The following is a 20,450-nucleotide window of genomic DNA, read 5'->3' as shown; positions in this document are numbered from 1 at the left end:
TATGGGGGTCCGGGTACTGCCATGGAGGACATGTATCAATGAAAAAAAAGCTTGTAAAAATTGTAATTTTTAAATGAGCAGTGATTTATGGATGCTTAAAGTGAAAGCAAAAAATGAAAAATTCCTTTCAATATAGTGTCTGGGGGATCTCCTTAGTCTACCTGTAAAGTGGCACATTTGTACTGTGTATAGAAGCTGAAGCAGCACCATTTGAAAATACAAAGCCAAAAAAATGAAATTTACCCTGCAAGCTTTCTTTATTTTGTAAGCAACGGCTTGCAGAGCCCGTCTGTATGATGAGGTATGATGAGGTCACAATGTAGTGCACTGGGAACAAGATTAGAGATTTTTTGAGATAAATTCTTGTGTCATTGGTGCCTTCACACGGTAACCAACTAGAGGTGCTCTTGATGAAAGCAAGAATTGGCCTTGCTGTCAAAAATTGCAATCATATGCTCTTGCCAAACAGGTGTGAAAAAATTGGTCCTTCTTTGGGCGTTAATTATGTCCATGAAACCTACACCAAAAAATTCCAGATGAAATCAACACTCACAATGCTAGGTAGCCTAGAAGTCCTGCAGAGATTCCACATCCCAAAAACACTTGGGCCTCGTACACACGACCGGATCTATCCGCTGGGATTGATCCGCGGATCAGTTCCAGCAGACAAATCCGGTCATGTGTACGGCCTAGCGGACATTTTTCGGCGGAGATTTCTCCAGCCGACGGATTTCCAGCGGATAAAAATTTCTTAGCATGCTAAGAAATCTATCCGCTGGAATCCAGTCCAGCGGACTGATCCGGTCGTCTGTACAGACTCACCGGATCAGTCCGTCCGCTCCCCTCCCTCGCATGCGTCGTATTGATTCGACGCATGCGTGGAAGTATTTACCTTCCAGCGTCGCGCACGTCGCCGCGTCATCGTCGCGGCGACACGTCACCGCAAATGTATTATGCGCGGATTTCGATCTGATGGTGTGTACAGCCATCAGATCCAAATCCGGCGGAGGAATTATCCGCTGGAAACGGTCCGGCGGACCGTTTCCAGCGGATATCCTCTCGTGTGTACGGGGCCTTAATCAGCGACATCGGCATTAGGGACTTCATGGCTGCTGGTAATCCAGGACTGATTTATTTTGATAAATGTTAGACGGTCCACGAGTCTGTGGATAGAAGCGTTCTAATATCAGTAACAAAACCTCCAGCATCACTGATACCTGTTCAGAAAGCATGCTGGATGCAGGGCAGCCCAGCAGCTCAATTGCATACTGGGCAAGTTTTGTCCTCATGACCCAGTAAGCCAGTGGATCGTCGACTGGAAAGCTCTCCATCTCTGTTTTCACCCCTAGATAATCATCCACCGTGTGATGCAGACGCTGTAGATGGGATGTGGAAGCTGACAGCCCTAGGCACCAAGGACTAAAAAAATTGTGAAATGCATCACTTAGGCGGCCACCTTCTCCACCGCTCCTCTCTTTACCAACAGAAGCCTCAAAGCTACGTTTCTTTAGGATGTCCTCAAGAGATTTCATCTTCTTCACTCTGTGGGGTTGGGATGAGTTCTGAGACTTTCCCCTTGTAACGGTGATCAAGGAGGGTTGCCAACCAATAGTGATCCTTCTCTTTTACGGCATGTATTCTTGAGTCCTTTCACAGGCTTTGAAGCATGAGGGAGCCCATGCAGTCATGAGAAGCAGATTCCTCGGGGTCACTGAGAATTATAGTATCTGGAACTGCCTCCTCCCAGCCACGTACTACTCCCAATGGTTAAAACCGCCAGAATCCTCCTCCTCCTCCTCCTCCCTCTCTTCTTGTGTGTTCTGTGGCATAGGAACAATGGTGTCTGCATAAAGTGGGCCTTGAGAGAAAAGGAAGTCCTCCTCTTCCTCCCACTGCTCTGCCCCAAGTGCCCTGTCCATAATGCCACGCAGCGTCTGCTCCAGCAGAAACAAAACAGGGATTGTGTCACTGATGCCTGCATTGTCACCACTCACCATCCTTGTGGCCTCCTCAAATGGGGACAGTACAGTGCATGCATCCTTTATGAGAAGACATTGGCAGCCTATCCTGGTCCCATGCTCACACAGGTACTCGTTGACGGCCCTCTGCTGTATGTGCAGCCACTGCAGCATTGCCAAAGTTGATTTCCACCTTGTGGGCATGTCACAAATCAGGCGGTTTCCCACTGAATTTCAACCAACCGAGCACTGAGCTACAGACTCTTCTGAATGAAGGGGCTCTTTCCCTTGGAACATTAATATGTCTGAACATTATCCCTCAAGAATATTTGAGGGACCATTACTAGATGGTTTTTAGTGGGGTGGGGGTTGCTATGTGTTTGTCAAGTGCATGTATCCCATTGTTCTATTGTGTCTGCCTGCCTTGGGAGAAAAGTATTACATGGTGTATATGTGTATGTGGATTAGCTGTGAGGAGGGAGGGGGGGAATTCCTCTAACAGCTCTTCCTGCTGATAGAACAGTCTACTGATGAGAAGTTTGAATATACCTGTGTGTCTGTTACTGAATGTAGTTTACCCCACCCGATGTCATTATGCAAAGAAGGGGGAATGTCCCACTGAGTGTATATTTATGTACCTGTGTTCAAATAAACAGTTCACGTTCCAGCTCTGCAGCCAAAGAAGTCCTGCCTAGTTCTTGGTTGTAATATGCGGCTAAAATATCTAATATCTATATTCAGACTGGAGGAAGCGGTATATGACAGAAGCACTCAAGCGGAGTGTGAAACGTTCCATTACAGAAGTTATATACATCGACTCAAAATGTCACAAAAAAAATCCACAAATAGTCTACCAAATGCAACTAAAAATAGAAATAATACCAAATGGAAACAGCATATTGAATATATTCATATTAACTATATAGGGCCAGATTCAGAAAGATCAGCGGATCTTTCTGCTGGCCTAACGTATCCCCGATACGTTACGCCGCTGTAACTTTGGCCGCAAGTTCTGTATTCTGAAAGAACTTGCGCCCTTATTTACGGCGGCGTAACGTATGTATTGCCGCGTAATTCAAATGGGGATGTTGGGAACGTGTTTTATTAAAATTTGACTTGACCCCGCGTTTCTTACGTTTTTTTTGAACGGCGCATGCGCCGTCCGTAAAATATCCCAGTGTGCATTGCTCCAAATTACGTCGCAAGGACGTATTGGATTTGACGTGAACATAAATTACGTACAGCCGTATTCGCGAAACGACTTACGCAAACAACGTAAAAAATGCAAAATTCGACACGGGAACAATGGCCATACTTAACATTGAGTGCACCTCATAATAGCAGGGGTAACTATATGCCGGAAAAAGCCGAACGCAAACGACGTAAAAAAATGCGCCGGCCGGAATTCGACGAAAACGCCACCTAGCGGCCGGCGGAAAAAATGCATCTACGATCCGACGGCGTACTAAGACCTACGCCTGTCGGATCGATCCCAGATGCAGTCGTATCTTGTTTTGTAGATACAAAACAAAGATACGACGCGGGAAATTTAAAATTACGCGGTGTATCAATAGATACGCCGGCGTAATTCTTTTGTGAATCTGGCCCATAGTGTGTATATGTGTGGGCATGTCACTCAAAGTGCAACATTTTACCAAGATATTTTTCATTTTTAATGCACAACCCAGATTAACAAAATCAGCCCCTGAAAGACGACTTTGTCTATTTTTTATTTAACAACCAAAATACTATACTTTTTGGCGCAACAGGCAGGGCATACCTAGAGTATTTGACACATCTATGTGTGTGTATGTATATGCATATATGTATTTACAGATATGTAAAAAATCCAAATATATATTTTTATTTCCCAAGTGTAATAAAAACAGGTAGAAGACTAACTATAATCTAGAATGGATCCGGTTCAACTAACATTACAATTCACATTGGTAAAATATGGATGGGATACCCAAGTATATATAAACAATTTCTCATTCATATTGCTGAGCATATAGCATTCTAAAGCATTTTCTTTGCACATGTGATCATTCATCCAACAACATCCCTTACATAGGGGTGTGCCCTTTGAGATATTGTTTATGTATTTAGGTATTTCATCCACACAGTCCATTTTTAGATGTGTAGGTTAATTGGCTCCTGTCTAAATTGGCCCTAGTATGTATATTAGGCCCAGGGCTCAAGTCCTGTGGGAACGGAGTCCCTGCACTTTTTTCACAGTAGGAACGCAGTTCCCTTTGCAGGACTAGAGCAGCCGAGAGCAGCCGAGCCGCCTGAGCCAATCCTTCACTAAGCGGCGATGCCCAGCTCGAGTCACTGACAGGGGCAGGCAAACCTTAGTAATCCTTTGTTACTGCCCGCTTCCTGTATATGGATTCATCAGGTAGTGTGCGGGTATTCCGTCACTTCCTCGATGCCGCAATGTCTCCTTGGAACATTTGTCATTGTTCCCAGGAGCCATTTCGGAAGTCTGCCGCCAGTTATCGCAGGATTTAGAAAGAACTTGCTTAAAGTTCTTTCTAAATCCTGCGATAACTTGCGGCAGACCTCCGCAATGTCTCCTGGGAACAATTACAAAAGCTCCCAGGAGACATTGCGGCATCGAGGAAGTGATGGAATACCCGCACACTACCTGACACCTATTTCTCTGTGTTTTTATCTGAAAAAGGTAAGATGATTGCTCAGAGCTGGGTTAACTCTTTGTGGCAAGACTGGGCACAGATGGAATGACATCCACTGCTGTAGCCGATATGAGTCATAATTAAAAAAAATGTTTTGGGGGTTTACATCCACTTTAAGTCTTTCTGACCTTCTATATGGCATTCTAGTAGTGCACGTATGCCATATTTATATATTATACTGTTTTAAAACTTTCTAGCCATTCATTAATGCTGCTGAACATTGTATATTCCACAAATGTCCCCATTATACAGTATACTGCACTGTACACTACATACTTCACACATCTGTGATACCTTGTATACTCCACACATCTCTATTGTGTTTTCTACATTCTATACTCCACTCCGCTCCACTATATGTTATATACTCTACAACTCTAATGCAAAGTATATTTCCTGGCAAGTCTGCTGCCTCATTTCAGACTAACAGCTGATTTCATGTATGTTCAAAAAACGTATTTGTGCTCGAATGTTACAGCTAAAAAAAACACAATGCCACATACATTAAATTATAATATCAAGTAGAAACCTTTTACTGCACCAAACAGTATGTAAAAATTCACCTGGATACCATAAGAAAAATTTACATTTTAAATAACTGCATTGTGTAAAATATTCAATGTATAAATGTAAAGATATCTACGGTATTTCTTAATGCTTTATTACCCCATCACAACACATAAAAAAAAAAAAAAAAAGATAAAGAGCAAGTGGTACATTGCAAAAAGCAGTAAAGATTTTTATTGGGTAAGGTGAATTAACAAGTAATGAAGAAAATGTAGGTTTAAAACGAGTAATTTAGTAACTTGGGCTTGAGGCACACGTAATCTCTTCTTCATTAATCACAGCAAAAACTTCCTTGGCCCTGGCAAGGATCACAGGGATCAGGACAGCAGGAGACAGGAACAACACAGGGATTGCAGGGGTTGCATGGATCTGCCAATAAAGAAATATTAGTAAGGTATTCAACTTAAAGTATAAAATATATATTTATAATTCAGGTTCAGCCAAAAGTTTATTTTTAAAACCAACATACTTATTTAAGTTTGAATGGCATAATAAATTTCCCAGAACCCTTATTAACTACTTATCGCCCCGGCTATAGCCGATATACAGCTACAGCGCAGTTCTGGGGGGACGTCCCTAGTTGTCTTCACACGCACGCCCTGTGACCACTGTATGCCATCGACACAGCGGATTATGGATTGGGGTAAAGGGCCAATCACAGAAACCCTTTACCATGTAATCAGCGATTTCCAATCACAGCTGCCACAATGTAAACAGACTTGCCGATTATCAGGTCTCCTTTCCTCACACAGAGACAGCATGTGAGGAAAGGAGAGCTGATCTCTGAGGGCCACAGTGAGTACATTATTTACACTGATAATCAGTGCCCATCAATGCAGCCTTATCAGGGCCTCCTTATCAGTGCCCATCAGTGCCACCTCATCAGAGCACACCAGTGAAGAAGAAAAATTACCTATTTGCAAAATGTTGTAACAATTGCAAAAAATAAAAACCCCTGTGGTGATTAAATGCTATAAAAGAAAGATCCATCTGTCTCAAAAATACTGGTACAGTGTTGCATGACTGATTAATTGTCATTCAAAGTGTGACAGTGCTCAAAGCTGAAAATTGGCCTGAGCAGGAAGGGGTGAAAGTGCTTTTACCTAAAAAAACAGGATTCTTGTAATGAAACAAGCTACATTGTGGTCAAAGGTTGGAATTTGCTCTTCTAATGATAGTAGGATTGGAATTTTTTAAATTGTATATAATTGATTTTAAATTCTGAAGGCAGTCATGAATTTTTCTGAATTACCTTGTTGGCGAACATAGAGATTTCCACGTTGATGATGGTGCTGACCCTGAGGTTTACATGCTGAAATAAAAGCACAAACAAATATTTAATATATACACTACAGAAGAGCAACAGGTAACAAGTGAAATAAGGATAATAAAGAACAAGTGAAATAAACCAGTTAAAGGGGTTGTAAAGCTTTAAATAAAAAAACAAAAAAATAACAAACAGCTCATGCTTACCTCCACAGAGTAGCCCTGATCTTTGTCTTCTGCGGTCCCTCAGTGGATGTCTCGGCTCCTCCCTGGTCTGGTAACCCCCCTGGGAAGCACTCTCTCAAAGGAGGTTACCTTGCGAACGTGCTCCCAAGTCCTGTATTCGGCGTCCATAGCCACCAACTACAGGACTCTGCCCTCGCATCATTGGAGTTGATTGACAGCAGCACGAGCCAATGGCTGCTATCAATCTATCCAATGAAGAGCCGAGAAGAGCCTTGAAGCCCGGGCCAAGATCAAGTGCGTTCTCCACGCAGGACTTTCGAGGGCTCAGGTAAGTAAACCGGGGGGCTGGGGGGCTGGCAAACATCAGATGTTTTTTAACCTTAATGCATAGAATGCATTAGGGTGAAAAAACATGAACCCTTACAACCCCTTTAAAGCCTAATGATATTGGTGAAATATTACAACTCTTACAAAATCTACTAAATATTAATTTAGCCTGAGATTTATTAAACCACTTCACCCAGATTTCCTCAAGTTTCCACATGGGTACTAATACATCGTTGGCATATTTCCTCATTGTGAAACCAACCCCTATTGAGCCTAAAGCAGGCTATAGATGAGTTCCCCATCCACACATTTAAATCCCCCCCCCTGTGTCATTGCATTCTGACAGCAAGGACACTTCTTTGCCATCAGAATACACTGATCAGTGCTGCAGGCTTTAGCCAGCAGGGCTGACCAAGAGGAAATTTTCCAGGAGAGCGGTTGTACAGAAGTTGATCAGTAGATTGACTTCTGTGCACAGATAGTGGATTAAAATTTGTCTGGTCCCTCCCGAACTGCCTGAATTTTGATCCATCTATGAGCAGCTTTAGAGACATCAAGGAGCCTGTAGGAATGAAGTAAGAAAACCTGGCCTAACTGTATATGATATAGACCAGGGATTTCAAAACTATGGCCCTCCGGCTTTTGTAAAACTACACATCCCATAAGGCATTGTAAAACTCTGACATTCACAGACATGACTAGGCATGATGGGAATTGTAATTCCTGAACAACTAGAGGGCCATAGTTTGGAAACCCCTGAGATAAACTTCTTAGAGCAGGGGTGTCAAACTGGCGGCCCTCCAGCTATTGTGGAACTACAAGTCCCATCATGCCTCTGCTTGTGGGATCCATGTTTGTAACTGTCAGCCTTCGAATGCCTCATGGGACTTCTAGTTCCACAACAGCTGGAGGGCCACCAGTTTGATACCTGTGCCTTAGAGGGTTAAAGGGATTGTAAAGGTTTGTTTTTTATTTTCTAAATAGGTTACTTTAAGCTAGTGCATTGTTGGTTCCTTTACCTTTTCCTTCGATTTTCCTTCTAAATGTTTTTTTTCTTTGTTTTCGTTGTCTGAATTTCTCACTTCCTGTTCCTCCTCAGTAAGGTGTTCATTAAGCTGTTCTAAATGACTTTCCATCGCTCGGATGATGGTGGAAAGCTTACTGAGGAAAAACAGGAAGTGAGAAATTGAAGGAAAAGGTAAGTGAACCAACAATGCACTAGCTTAAACCCCTTTAAACTTATAGGGTTGAAATAAGCCATTTAACACGGACAGGGGTGTTAACAATTGCTTTTATTCTTTTATATAAAATCTTTATTCCAAAAGAAAAAAAAACATTTGTTAGTCATTAATCCAATGGTGGACATGCCTCAATTAATCCCTCAATAAATGTTCATTAACTTTTCAGATCAACCTCTTTCGAATCAACATGCCACACACAGGAAACTGGATTTTGATAGATAAGTAAGATATGATCGTAACTTATGATCACATCACTATTTCTACTATTTAAATAACCTGATATACGATCTTATTCCTAAACAAAGTATGTCTGTGCAGCAGACTGATACAAAATGACTGTTAATATTCTGCCCTGGACTATTGACTCAGTTTGATCAAATTTAGTCTAAATCAATTGGAATAGATTGTTATGGCTATTTGATTATTTGCAGTTTCAATATTTTTGATAGAAATGTACATGTATCGTTTTGATAAAAAAAAAAAAAAATCAAAGTGTGTGTGCATGTACCTCTACTTTATAAACCGAGACTGACAATGCTGCTGTCTACCCTAAGACAAGAAGCATTTTACTGGCCAGATTTTTGGTTGAAAATAAAGGTTAAAAAAGCCTTACAATAAAAAATGTATGCAATATGTTATTGTTTTTGAAATTAATACCACTTTAAGTATTTGCTCTAAAGCCTTGCTAGAACTGATATTGTACCCAATAACTAACATTCCTGCAATTAACAGAAAGCTGTAACAGAATGAAATTCACAATAGAATGCTTTACATAAATCTTAAGCAGTACATGGGATTAACTTAAAAAATGCAGGGGGGCGTGGTTTGGACGCGATGCTGTGAGGACGTGTCTACCTCGAGCTCCGGCGCCGACACAACTTTTAGCCGTCTTTACATCCCTAAACCTGCAACACATTTAAGCTCATCATGCGGAAGAAGACAGGCAAATCCCTCCCCAAAGCTGGGCCACAACTGGGCTCCATCAAGCGATTTCTGGCCGCGGAAACAGCCGAGGCCGAGGACACGGATGGCCTAGGCCACTCTCCACGTGGAGCGAACTTCGCTACAAGCTCCGCCTCCCACCGCAAATCGGATCAGAGGCGCCATTCCTCTGCCTCCTTGGCCTGCTCCGACAGAGCCGACAGCCCTTCCCGCCGCGTGGTTGTTCGTGTGGACGATCTGCCTACAAGGACTGAGCTAGCCTCCCTCTTCCAGGGCTTGGAGAGGACCATAAAGAAGGAACTCTCGGCTGTGCGGGCGGACCTCTCACAGGTACTGGGTCGGGTAGAAGAAACTGAGCTCCGGCTGGACCGCCACGCTTCGGCCATCAGATCCCTGCAGGCCTCCACTCGGAGCCTCACTATAGCCCACAGAATGGCTCTCTACAAAATAGAGGACCAAGAGAACAGAAATAGGAGGAATAACATCCGTATCAGAGGTCTCCCCGAAGCTACGGGTGATGATGACCTTCTCCCTTCTGTTCGCGGTATTTTCAATGGCCTGCTGGGCCTGGAGGCAGATAATCCTGGAGGCGTCCATTACCTACCGCTGGGGCTTTCCTGCTGCACTCATTGCTAAAAAGAACGGCAAAACGGCCGTTCTACGGTTCCCGGAGGACCTGGAGAAATTCTGTGCAGATGTTGACATCCCTCCGCCCGAGCTTCCAGGTTGGCAGGATACCATCCCTACCCTGCCGGGTTCTACAGATCCGCAATGGCAGAAGGTTAGCCGTAAGAGCCGTCGCTCGGCCACCCCAGGGGCCTCTCCCTCTGTAGGCTGATCTATGATGTTGTGATCTTTCGGTTGCTACTCCTGTGTCCCTCGTCCTTGGACTTGCCCCTGGTGTTTTTCTCCTTTTTTATTCTTTTTTATTTGTTTGATTTTTGGACCTATTTTTACCTAACATTGCTTTATTTTTGCCGTTTTGTACTTCACCCGGGGCCCGTGGCGAGGCCTTTCTGCTACTGACTCCCTCTTTGCTATGGCCTAGCAGATTTTTACCTGCAGATTTGTGATGGACTGACTTTCCTATTTCTGCAATACTAAGCTGCTGGGTCTTTGCCTTTCGACCATTGGTCGCAAGCAGGGACAGGAATCTGATGTTGGATGTATCACGTGTGTTCTTTTTTTTTTTTAAGTTTTAAGGTTTAACATTTTATTTTGCAGTGTGTCGGCGCTGGGGTGAATGAGCAGAGGTTTTGGCGCGTTTACTGCCTGATGCCCGTGCTCCTGCGCCTCCCCCCCATTGGGGTCCGGCACTGCCCTGTCTTCCCGTGCTGTTGCCTCTTCGGGGGCGGCTTGTGTGGGGGGGCCGGGCCGCGTACGTGATCCTTCTTCGCACGGCAGATTTATGCGTGCGCATGCTTTTTCCCCTAGTGGGTTATTGTGTCTTATTGAATTGATGATATGTGTTTTTTTTTATTTAACCTTTTCCTTTTTTCCCTTCCTTTTCTTCCTTTTTCCTTTACCCTTCCTCACTATTCCCCGGGGGACCTTCCTCTGCCTCTGGTCAGCCCTGAGCAGCTCGAACTCACGTGTACTATGGCTAAGGTAAAGTTGCTTTCATTTAATGTACGGGGACTACATACACCTGGTAAGAGACATCAACTGTATAGGGAACTGGCTCGCCTGCAGGGGGACATTGTTCTCCTGCAGGAGACCCATCTCACGCACACCACATCAGTGAAGCTTTTCTCCCCTCAGTATCCTCTGTGGTACTACAGCCTATCAGACGTGCGTAATGCTAAGGGGGTGGCTATTGGGTTCCATAGGGGCTCCTCTTTTGTGTTAGACGCCATGATGAGTGATCCTATGGGCCGCTTCCTGTTCCTGAAAGGCTCCCTGGGTAGTATGCCTTGCACGATTGCGACCATCTATGCTCCCAATCGTGGTCAGGCTTCTTTTATCTCCAATGCCCTTAGGAAGTTGACAGATTTTGCCTGCGGTTGCATTCTTTTGGCTGGGGACTTTAATGTCCCGCTAGAACCGTCAGTGGACACATCGCTAGGGACCTCCTGTATCTCGTGGAGACGCCTAGCGTTTTTACGCAGGTGTCTGCATGAGACCCAACTGATGGACGTATGGAGGATTATGCATCCGCAAATGAGAGACTACATACATTTTTCCCACTTACATACGTCCTATTCGAGAATCGATTATTTCTTTATAGACCACCACCATCTATCTCTCCCCACTGCCTCGAGTATTGAGGTTTCCCCTATTTCGGACCATGCTCCGATTTCTCTTCTGCTGACTGTCCCCTCTGTGCCGATTAAAAGCACTAATTGGAAGCTTAATGATAACCTACTCCTAGAGGATGTTGACAAGAAAGTGATTGGGGATGCATTGGCTCAATATTTTGCGGACAACGCGACGCCGGAGGTGATGCCGGGAACGCTTTGGGAGGCCCATAAGGCCTACATTCGGGGCAAATTTATGAAGATAGGGGCAAAAAAGAAGAGGGAGCGCACCCACCACCAAATGCAGCTACTTGGAGAGATAGAGGACCTGGAGCGTAGACACAAGGCTGGGTTGTCGTCGTCGGTTTTCCAGGAACTGGTCCGGAAGAGAGAGGAACTACGAGACCTCTTTCATTTGGAACAGAAACAGCGATTCCGCGTTGTTGCTCAGGGTTTGCACGAGTGGGGTAACAAGCCTGGTCGGCTGTTGGCGCGCTCATTGCAACAAAAGAAGTCTGCTGCGTTCATTGCTAAAATTAAGTCCCCCAAAGATTCTCTGGTTTATGAAACTTCGGCTATAGCCAAAGTCTTTCGCTCATTCTACCAATCGTTATACCGAGTCAGACAAACAGGAGAGGACAGGGATGATAGGACGCAGCTCATTCGAGACTATTTAGCTCAGGTTAATTTACCAACAATCCCGACGGAAGAATTGGCTGCTCTAGATGGCGATTTCTCTGTCTCTGAGTTGCGGACGGCATTGAAGGCTATGGCCAACGGTAAAGCGACGGGCCCCGATGGCTTTACGGTAACTTACTATAGAGCTTTTGCGGATCTTCTGCTTCCGTGTTTGACTAACTATGCCAACGCGGTCTCAGGAGACGGATCTCTCCGACCTGAAACGCTTCACGCCCACATTACCGTCCTTCCTAAGCCTGGTAAGGACCCAAGTGTCTGTGGTAGCTATCGCCCCATTTCCTTATTGAACCTTAATGCTAAATTATATGCTAAAGTAATTGCCAATAGGCTTCTCCTTTCTCGTATCTCAGCCTTGTATAACTCCCCTACTGCCCAGTTACGTATAAATGGAACGTTAAGTGAACCCTTCACACTTTATAATGGTACCAGACAAGGGTGTCCCCTTTCGCCCATATTATTTGCCCTATCACTTGAGCCCTTTTTATCTTCAATTAGGCACAATCCGAATATCCGGGGAATTATGGTGGGTTCTACTGAACACAAATACGCTGCTTATGCTGACGACATCCTGTTTTACGTACAACAACCAATTACAACCCTCCCAAATCTAATGGCTGCTTTCAAAGCTTTCGGGGTGGTCTCTAATTTTAAGATCAACCTATCCAAGTCGGAGATGTTGAACCTAACGGTTCCCCCTCGTATTGTGCCGCAATTGAAAGCATCCTTTCCCTTTAGCTGGCAGGCCCATTCGATGAAATACTTAGGCATATTTCTTACAGCTAATCCCGCATCCCTATTTCGTACGAATTTTATACCCCTTATGAACGCAATCAGGTCAGATTTACAAAAGTGGTCTCCGTTAGCACATTCCTGGCTAGGGAGAATTAGTGTGTTGAAAATGAACGTCCTACCCAGAATATTATTTTTATTTCAGATGATCCCGTACAAGATTCCGGTGGGTTATTTTACGATATTACGATCACTCTTTTGCAAATATGTATGGAACAGGAGGCGACCCAGACTTGCTAGGGACACGCTGATTAGACCCAAGAGGGAGGGGGGCTAGCTTTACCCGATGTCAAGCGGTATTTCCATGCTGTGGTCCTAACCAGGATCTCGGACTGGAGGTACCATAAGGTTTTTAAACTTTGGGTGTCGCTTGAGAGGGACCTGTGCGGTACAGACCCCTATGTTCAAATGTGGATCCCCCGGAAGTTCAGGTCTTTATCCACTATGACATCCCCTCTGACACGCTCCACTCTAATGGTGTGGGACTCATTGAGTAAGACTCATGGCTGGCCCTATAACTCTCCCTTGATGCCGCTCTCCGGTCATAACTATTTCCCTCCTGGTAATACCCTTTCGCACCAACAACCTTGGTCCTTGGGCTCTGCGACGCTCCTTCACCATGTCGCTTCTCCTTCGGGATTAACCCCTCTGTCTAATGTTGTTGGTTCTTCGGAAGTGACACCTATGGTGTCCTGGAAATACCGTCAATTGACAGCTTTTGTCCGCTCTCTACCCCAACCCTTCAGGGATGACACAGCTTTAACACTGGTAGAATCAGCATTTGTAGAAGACCGGCCAGTGGAGAGGCCCCTCTCCTATTTTTATAAAGCGTTGTATTCCCTCTCTACCCATGGCACTCCGGCCTTCCTGCTCAGGTGGGAGTAGGATCTTCAAAAGGAACTCTCGCCCTCCCAAAGAGATACTGTCTTGCTGCTTGCTCATACGTCCTCTATTTCATCTAGATACGCTGAAGTTAATTATAAACTATTGACTAGATGGCACTATACTCCGGCGGTGCTGCACGGGATTGTTTACCAGTAATGGTGATGTCGATGCTACGGATATTATTTTATGTTACTTCTTACCCTTATTTTATTTTTGTTCTTTTGTGCTGTATGCTTCTATATGCATTTTTCACTTAATAAAAATCTTATTGAACAAAAAAAAAACTTAAAAAATGCAAATACAAGACTTACGGTTTTGGCATGGATCTTTGCAGACTGTAATTTTTTGGCAAGGGTTCTTGCATGGATCCTGGCACTGGATCTTCTGCCCACCACAACCACCTTTGATTCCAGACATATCTGCTTTTGGTTTGCCTTCTTTGAAAATTCAGAGCCTGCAAGAGTTTATTTTGGTTGTTTGAATAGCTTGCCATGGGACCTTTTTATATATACTGTAACAGGAACTGAAATTAGGACACATTTTTCCACTGACTGGTCACAACAAAATTATGAGGTGCTTCAAAATATACGAGCCATCCACATTTCCCTATCCACATGCCTATCATTTTCTAATTAAATAGGGTTCCTTACTCAGCACTGTGCTATTTACACTCAATGTTTTAGGGTTGTTTATTATTTTATTATATACTGATGCATTGTTTTATTGGGATTTTATGCCTCGTGCAAACTCAAAAAATTGTGTCTAATATTATATATGCAGCACGTGTATCAGTGTTCCCACATATCCCTCATTCGAAATGTAATTGCTCTGTCCCTCTTTTCATTTAAATGGGGGAAAAAAACATCCCCCCACACTCACGGTTTTTACAACTTTCTTTTATTTTTTCAGTATTTTTTTTACAATTGTATTTTATATTTTTTTACATATTTTTTTAACAGGCCCATTGAAGGGGACTTGATTACATAGTTAACTTGGTTGAAAAAAAGACACAATTCCATTCAGTTCAATTATTACAAGGAAAAGAAAAACGCAATCCTATATACACAATCCTATACCCACAGTTGATACAGGAAGGCAAAAAAAAAAAAACATGATCCAATTTGCTCCAGCAGGGGAAAAATCCTTCCTGATACCCTAAGAGGCAATCGGTTATTCCCCTGATCAACTTTACCTAAAAAGTTAGTATCCAGTTATTTTATGTGTATTTAGGAAAGAATCCAGGCCTTTTTTAAGGCAACCTACAGAACCAGCTCTTAAGCGGGACTTTTCCACATTCTTACTTTTTCACTTACTTATTCACTTATACACAGCTCTTACTTCACTTATACACAGCTCTTTTCCGAAAAAAAAATCTCTTTTACTCCAGATATAAAGAGTGCGCCCTTGTCCTTGACTCCTCTGTGATGACCTTAAAGTGAATAACTCAACATTACATTCACTATATGGACCACTTATGTATTTATACATGTTGATCATATCCTCTCTTAACCTCCTCTTCTCAAGAGAGAATTAACTCAGTTCCTCTAAATGTTCCTCCTAGCTGAGCTCTTCCATGCCTCTTATCAGTTTGGTTGCCCTTCTCTGCACTTTCTCCAGTTCCCCAATATCCTTTTTGTGAACTGGTGCCCAGAACTAAACTGAATATTCCAGATGACGTCTTACTAATGATTTGTACAAGGGCAAAATGATGTCTCTGTCTCTCTGGAGTCTTTACCTCTATTAATACTTTGGAACCCGCAGCTTTGCATTGCATGCCATTATTAAGCTAATAATACGATATAAACCTTGAGCTAGATGGTAATAAAGGGAAAAAAGACTGCTGCACCTAAATCAACCCTGGATATGGGATAAAAACCAAATTAAAGTAAAAAAAGATGTGCCGCCTTATAATAAACCCAGGAAGACATGTGACAATGTTACTCTGATAGATATACCTTATACTTTATACCTGATAGATATACCTTACTCATATAGTGCATATACATTAATGATGGGAAAACAAAATATATGCCACACCTAGTATGTGAAAAAAATCAATCAAATATATGCAAAATAATTCATCAAATGTGTGTGAACCTTTAGAAATATTTAGCATAACATCATCTTCATGGAAAAATCGAACCACAATTGATTGTGCTCCCAAGTGTTCAAAACCCCACATAAAGTTCATAAAATATAGTTCATATTAAATTAAAAAGCAAAAAAGTCCATAAAGACATTTCTATAACTAATCTATAGTGCTCTTTGCCGGGTGCCAAGTGCTCAAATCACACAAAGTGCTCCAGTGCTCCTTAAATGACATAGCCTCTTGCCAGATCAACATGATCTCCAAACCATAAGAGATCCAGATCGCATTTGGTTTAGCAAATCCTTTAGCCAATGCTTTCACCACCAAATACTGTAGTTTTGATTTCAGTTACCCCTTCAACAGGAATCAACAGCTGTGTCCCCGCACCATAGAATCTAATCCCTCTTAGTGCCGCTTGTTAGTCACCAAGTTCTCTTACTGTAGATAACAATGGGGTAGTATATACAAAAGAGAAGGCTCATTGTGCAATATCATGAAAAGAAAAAAATATTATAAAATATTGCACTTACATACTTAAACAGCAGTAAAATCAAATCTCAGCTCAGCCCTGGGACACACTGGCTGATTCTGGACATAATGACGTCACAACTCCAAGTGCACTCAATGTGGTCTCCGTAAACAGGCATCCTCTGGGATTGGAGATCAGCTTTCTGGATTTCAGCTTTTGACATCTGTGCCCAATTGGTTTGTGCCCTGCGGACATGGGTGGACCAATGTTAGCTCTATGCATCCCCCGCTTTAGCCTCTGACCCCCCCTGTCACACTGTTCGGCTCCCCTGCAGCCTTCCTCCGCAGACTCACCACGCAGCTTCCCCCGGCTTAACCTGACATCCCCTGGCTTTCTCCCTCTTCCCCTCTCCAGGGTAGCCAGAAGGTAAGCCCCTGTTTCCCAGTGCCATCCACCAGCACCGCTGACGGCCATCCTTTTCAGGACAAGCCGCCGCCAATAAGCTCAGAAAACACGGCTCTCCCCCTTTTCCTTATCCCCACATTACCATCCTCGCCTCTAGATATCCCCCCTCCACCTCCCCGTCGCAATCGCCTGCCTTTTTGGGCGTCTCCCCAGTCATCTGCGCCGGCCTGTGGAGAGCCGCGGCAGCCACGTTCTAGGAAAGACCGCGGCTTCACCCGCGGCCTAGCGGCGCGCCGCTCCCCTCCCCCGGGAATCTCCTCTAAACGGCCAAAACCCCCCCATACCCCAGAAGGATACCTGGCTCTCCCGAATTCACCCATCCAGTCTCCCCTGGCAGCACGGATCCCAACAGACAGTCCCCAGCCTGGATCCTGCTGCCTGGTCAGCAGCCATCTTGCTACACCCAGCAACAAGGGCACCCCTTATCCCCACCCCCCCTGCCTAATCACAAAGTAAAAACTTGATCCAGGGGCTTGGCCCGATCGCCTCTTTAGGGGTCAGGAAGGAATTTTTTCCCCTGCCGTAGCATATTGGCAGAGCTCGACCAGGGTTTTTTTGCCTTCCTCTGGACCAAGCTAGGAGAGAATATTAAGCTAATCTTCCCTCCATCACCCTAAATAACTCCCCCCCCCCCCTGGTGTTTTGGCGATCATGGTTAATCTGCAATATTCTGCAGAAACCATTTGGGGCCTGAGGCGTTTTGCCGCAATACTACCAGCCTTCACCAAAAAAAAACTAAAACTTGAACGATTATTGAGAATCGATCAACGATCGACTGTCAAAAATTTCAGCCATTTACCCAAGCCTAAGCACATATTATGTGCTCTGATCAACACAAGATTGGCAGTAAAACACTGACTAGAAATCCACGATTTCATTCGACAATACGATTTAGACTGCCTCTTTATTACAGAGAGCTGGCTCACAGCCGACTGTAACACCATACTGGGAGAACTGGTGCCAGAAAACTATTGTATCATAACCGAAAATAGAATAGGGCAAAGAGTAGGAGGCCTGGCGGTGATCCACAAGAATCACCTGGTGATCACTAAACCGGTCCTTCAAAACCCTCTTCCATTCATGGAAACCCTTACTCTGCACCTGCAAACAAATTCCCAGCAGACCGTTCGCATTCTTCTCTGCTATAGACCACCCGGGCCAAAAACGCAGCTTACTTCATCATTGACAGAGTTTATCTCCACTTACACCCTAAACAGCAAACAACTTTTGCTGCTCAGGGATTTCAACCTTTGGGCCAACTCCTCACAAGACCCCGTGGCTGATGCCTGCATTGACCACCTGGAAGGATTAGGGCTACAGCAATTAGTATGTGGACCCACACATACTTCAGGCCACACGCTTGATCTTATTTTCAGACAAGATCTGGAAATAAACATTTTGGAAAATGAACCGTTGCCATGGACAGATCACCATGCAATTAAATTCAGAATCTCCAAAATCCCCCCTTAACAAAAACATCAAAACCAGTGATAACGCACTGGACTAGATGCCAGAAGAAGCTCCATTCGGAACTCTTCAAAACCACATTAACGGAAAAAACAAAAACAATTCAACCCCATCAAACGGCCTTAGAAACACTAGACGCCATAAACATAGCCCTATTACAGTCAGCCGACTTAATAGCGCCGAAACGTAAAACCTGCATCCGGAAAAACTCTTCCAGATGGTTTAACAACCAGATGACGCTACTGTAGCAAGAGCGCAGAAGGGCGGAAGCCACATGGAAAAGAAGCTCTTCAGAAGAAAACCTCACCATCTACAAAGCAATAACAAGAAAATACCACAAAGAAATCTTCATAGCCAAGAAAAACTATTTTTCCAAGGCTATCAATAGTGCCCTCAACCGCCCCCGCAAACTCTTCAAGATGGTCATTCAGACCATGAATCCCGTCTGTCTTGAACCCCCCAATTCAGATACCCAGGAGTTTTGCGATGAATTGTCGGATTACTTCATCAATAAAATTGAGGCAATCCGAGAAAGCATTCAGCAGAAAAATAGTCCCCAAAATCCCCCCCGCAATTATTCACATAATACCCATAGAAATTCACCACAATCAGAAAAGTTCACTCTAGAACCCATCTCCATCGATGCCACAAAAAATATCATCGGTTCTCTGCGAAACAGCACAGGGCCAACTGATATCATCCCCACCAAACTGCTGAAGGAATGCGCCGACATCCTGGCACCCTCTATCACGCAGCTCATAAACCAGTCCTTCAAGGAAGGCTCAGTGCCCTCCCAGTTGAAAGAAGGCATATTCCAACCAATCTTGAAGAAACCCACCCTAGACCCCAAGGACCCTCTTCACCGCCGGCCCATAACAGGCCTAAACGTTCTCTCCAAGGTAATGGAAAAAGCAGTGGTACAACAGCTGCAACAGCATCTAGATACCCATAACCTACTTGATCCATTTCAATCAGGTTTCCGTCCCGGACACGGTACGGAAACAGCATTGCTCAAAATATGGGACGACGCTCTCGAGGCCGCAGACGAAGGAGAATCTTGTCTTCTGGTTCTGTTGGACCTAAGCGTAGCCTTCGACACGGTGGACCACAAACTGTTACTAACTCGGCTAGCGGAAGTAGCCAGAGTTGCAGAAGATGATTTACCTTGGTTCTCCTCTTTTTTGGAAAACCGATCACAAATAGTGAAATTGGGACCTTTCACTTCTGAGAAACGCACGGTATCATACGGAGTCCCTCAAGGATCGCCTCTGTCGCCAGTGCTGTTTAACATCTATCTTCGCCCTCTTTTTGAAATCATTAGTAGCCAAAAACTACTTTATCACTCCTATGCAGATGACACGCAACTGTATTTTCGCATTTGCAACAAAAAGGATCACCATCACAATCTAGAGACATGCCTCTCTTTGATAGAGAACTGGATGACGAAGAGTTATCTTAAACTCAACGGAGCGAAAACAGAACTTCTCCTGTTTCACGCCAAGCGTAGAAATCAACCTGCAACAACTTGGATACCCCCGCCCATTCTGGGCAAAATCATCACCCCTAGCGCCAAAGTCAAAAGTCTTGGGGTCATTTTTGACTCGCACATGACATTGGACGCACAAATAGGGTCAGTAGTCAGCGGATCTCACCATCTGCTGCGCCTACTACGCAAACTCACTCCTTTTATTCCCAAAGAAGATGTAACGACCGTGGTGGGAGCGATTGTAAACTTCAGACTGGATTATGCAAACGCCCTTTACCTCGGACTCCCAAAGTACCAAATCGCCCGTCTGCAAGTCGTTCAAAATACGGCCGCCAGACTAGTGACTGGGAAAAAACCATGGGAATCTATCTCACCATCACTGAGATCCCTTCATTGGTTGCCAGTAACAGATAGAATTGCTTTTAAAGCTCTCTGTCTAACACATAGATGTATCCATGGGAATGCTCCACGTTATCTATGTGAAAAAATAAAAGCACACAACTCCAATCGCGTTCTGCGATCCACCAACCAAAAGCTGCTTCAGATACCGAAAACCAATTACAAGTCCAAAGGAGAAAGAAGGTTCGCGGTCCAAGGCCCCAGACTATGGAATGCTTTACCAACCAGCATTCGGTTGGAGGAAAACAATTTAGCATTCAGGAGAAAGCTCAAGACGCA

The 20,450-nt window shown here is 44.1% G+C and overlaps 1 protein-coding gene across 1 annotated transcript; it reads right to left on the bottom strand.

The window, feature by feature from the left end:
- Positions 1 to 5,161: 5,161 nt before the first annotated feature.
- LOC120909004 (outer dense fiber protein 1-like) lies at positions 5,162 to 14,288 on the bottom strand. The gene is made up of 3 exons (XM_040320578.1): positions 14,108 to 14,288; positions 6,477 to 6,536; positions 5,162 to 5,593 (listed from the first exon to the last, which is right to left on the bottom strand). Exons 1-3 carry the CDS (start codon positions 14,211 to 14,213, stop codon positions 5,496 to 5,498), a joined length of 264 nt encoding a protein of 87 aa, XP_040176512.1. The 5' UTR covers positions 14,214 to 14,288; the 3' UTR covers positions 5,162 to 5,495.
- Positions 14,289 to 20,450: the final 6,162 nt, after the last annotated feature.

The sequence above is a fragment of the Rana temporaria genome, chromosome 8 (genome assembly GCF_905171775.1).
Source record: "Rana temporaria chromosome 8, aRanTem1.1, whole genome shotgun sequence".
Classification (NCBI taxonomy): domain Eukaryota; kingdom Metazoa; phylum Chordata; class Amphibia; order Anura; family Ranidae; genus Rana; species Rana temporaria.
Note: the sequence above shows the minus strand (reverse complement) of the source record. Positions and strands in the feature narration are given on the sequence as shown.

Coding starts and splice junctions, on each gene's coding strand:
- LOC120909004 (XM_040320578.1), bottom strand. CDS start 14,213: ATGTCTGGAATCAAAGGTGGTTGTGGTGGGCAGAAGATCCAGTGCCAG. Junction 6,537..14,107: donor CAAAGATCCATGCCAAAACC/GTAAGTCTTGTA, acceptor CTTTTATTTCAG/CATGTAAACCTCAGGGTCAG. Junction 5,594..6,476: donor TCTCTATGTTCGCCAACAAG/GTAATTCAGAAA, acceptor CTTTATTGGCAG/ATCCATGCAACCCCTGCAAT.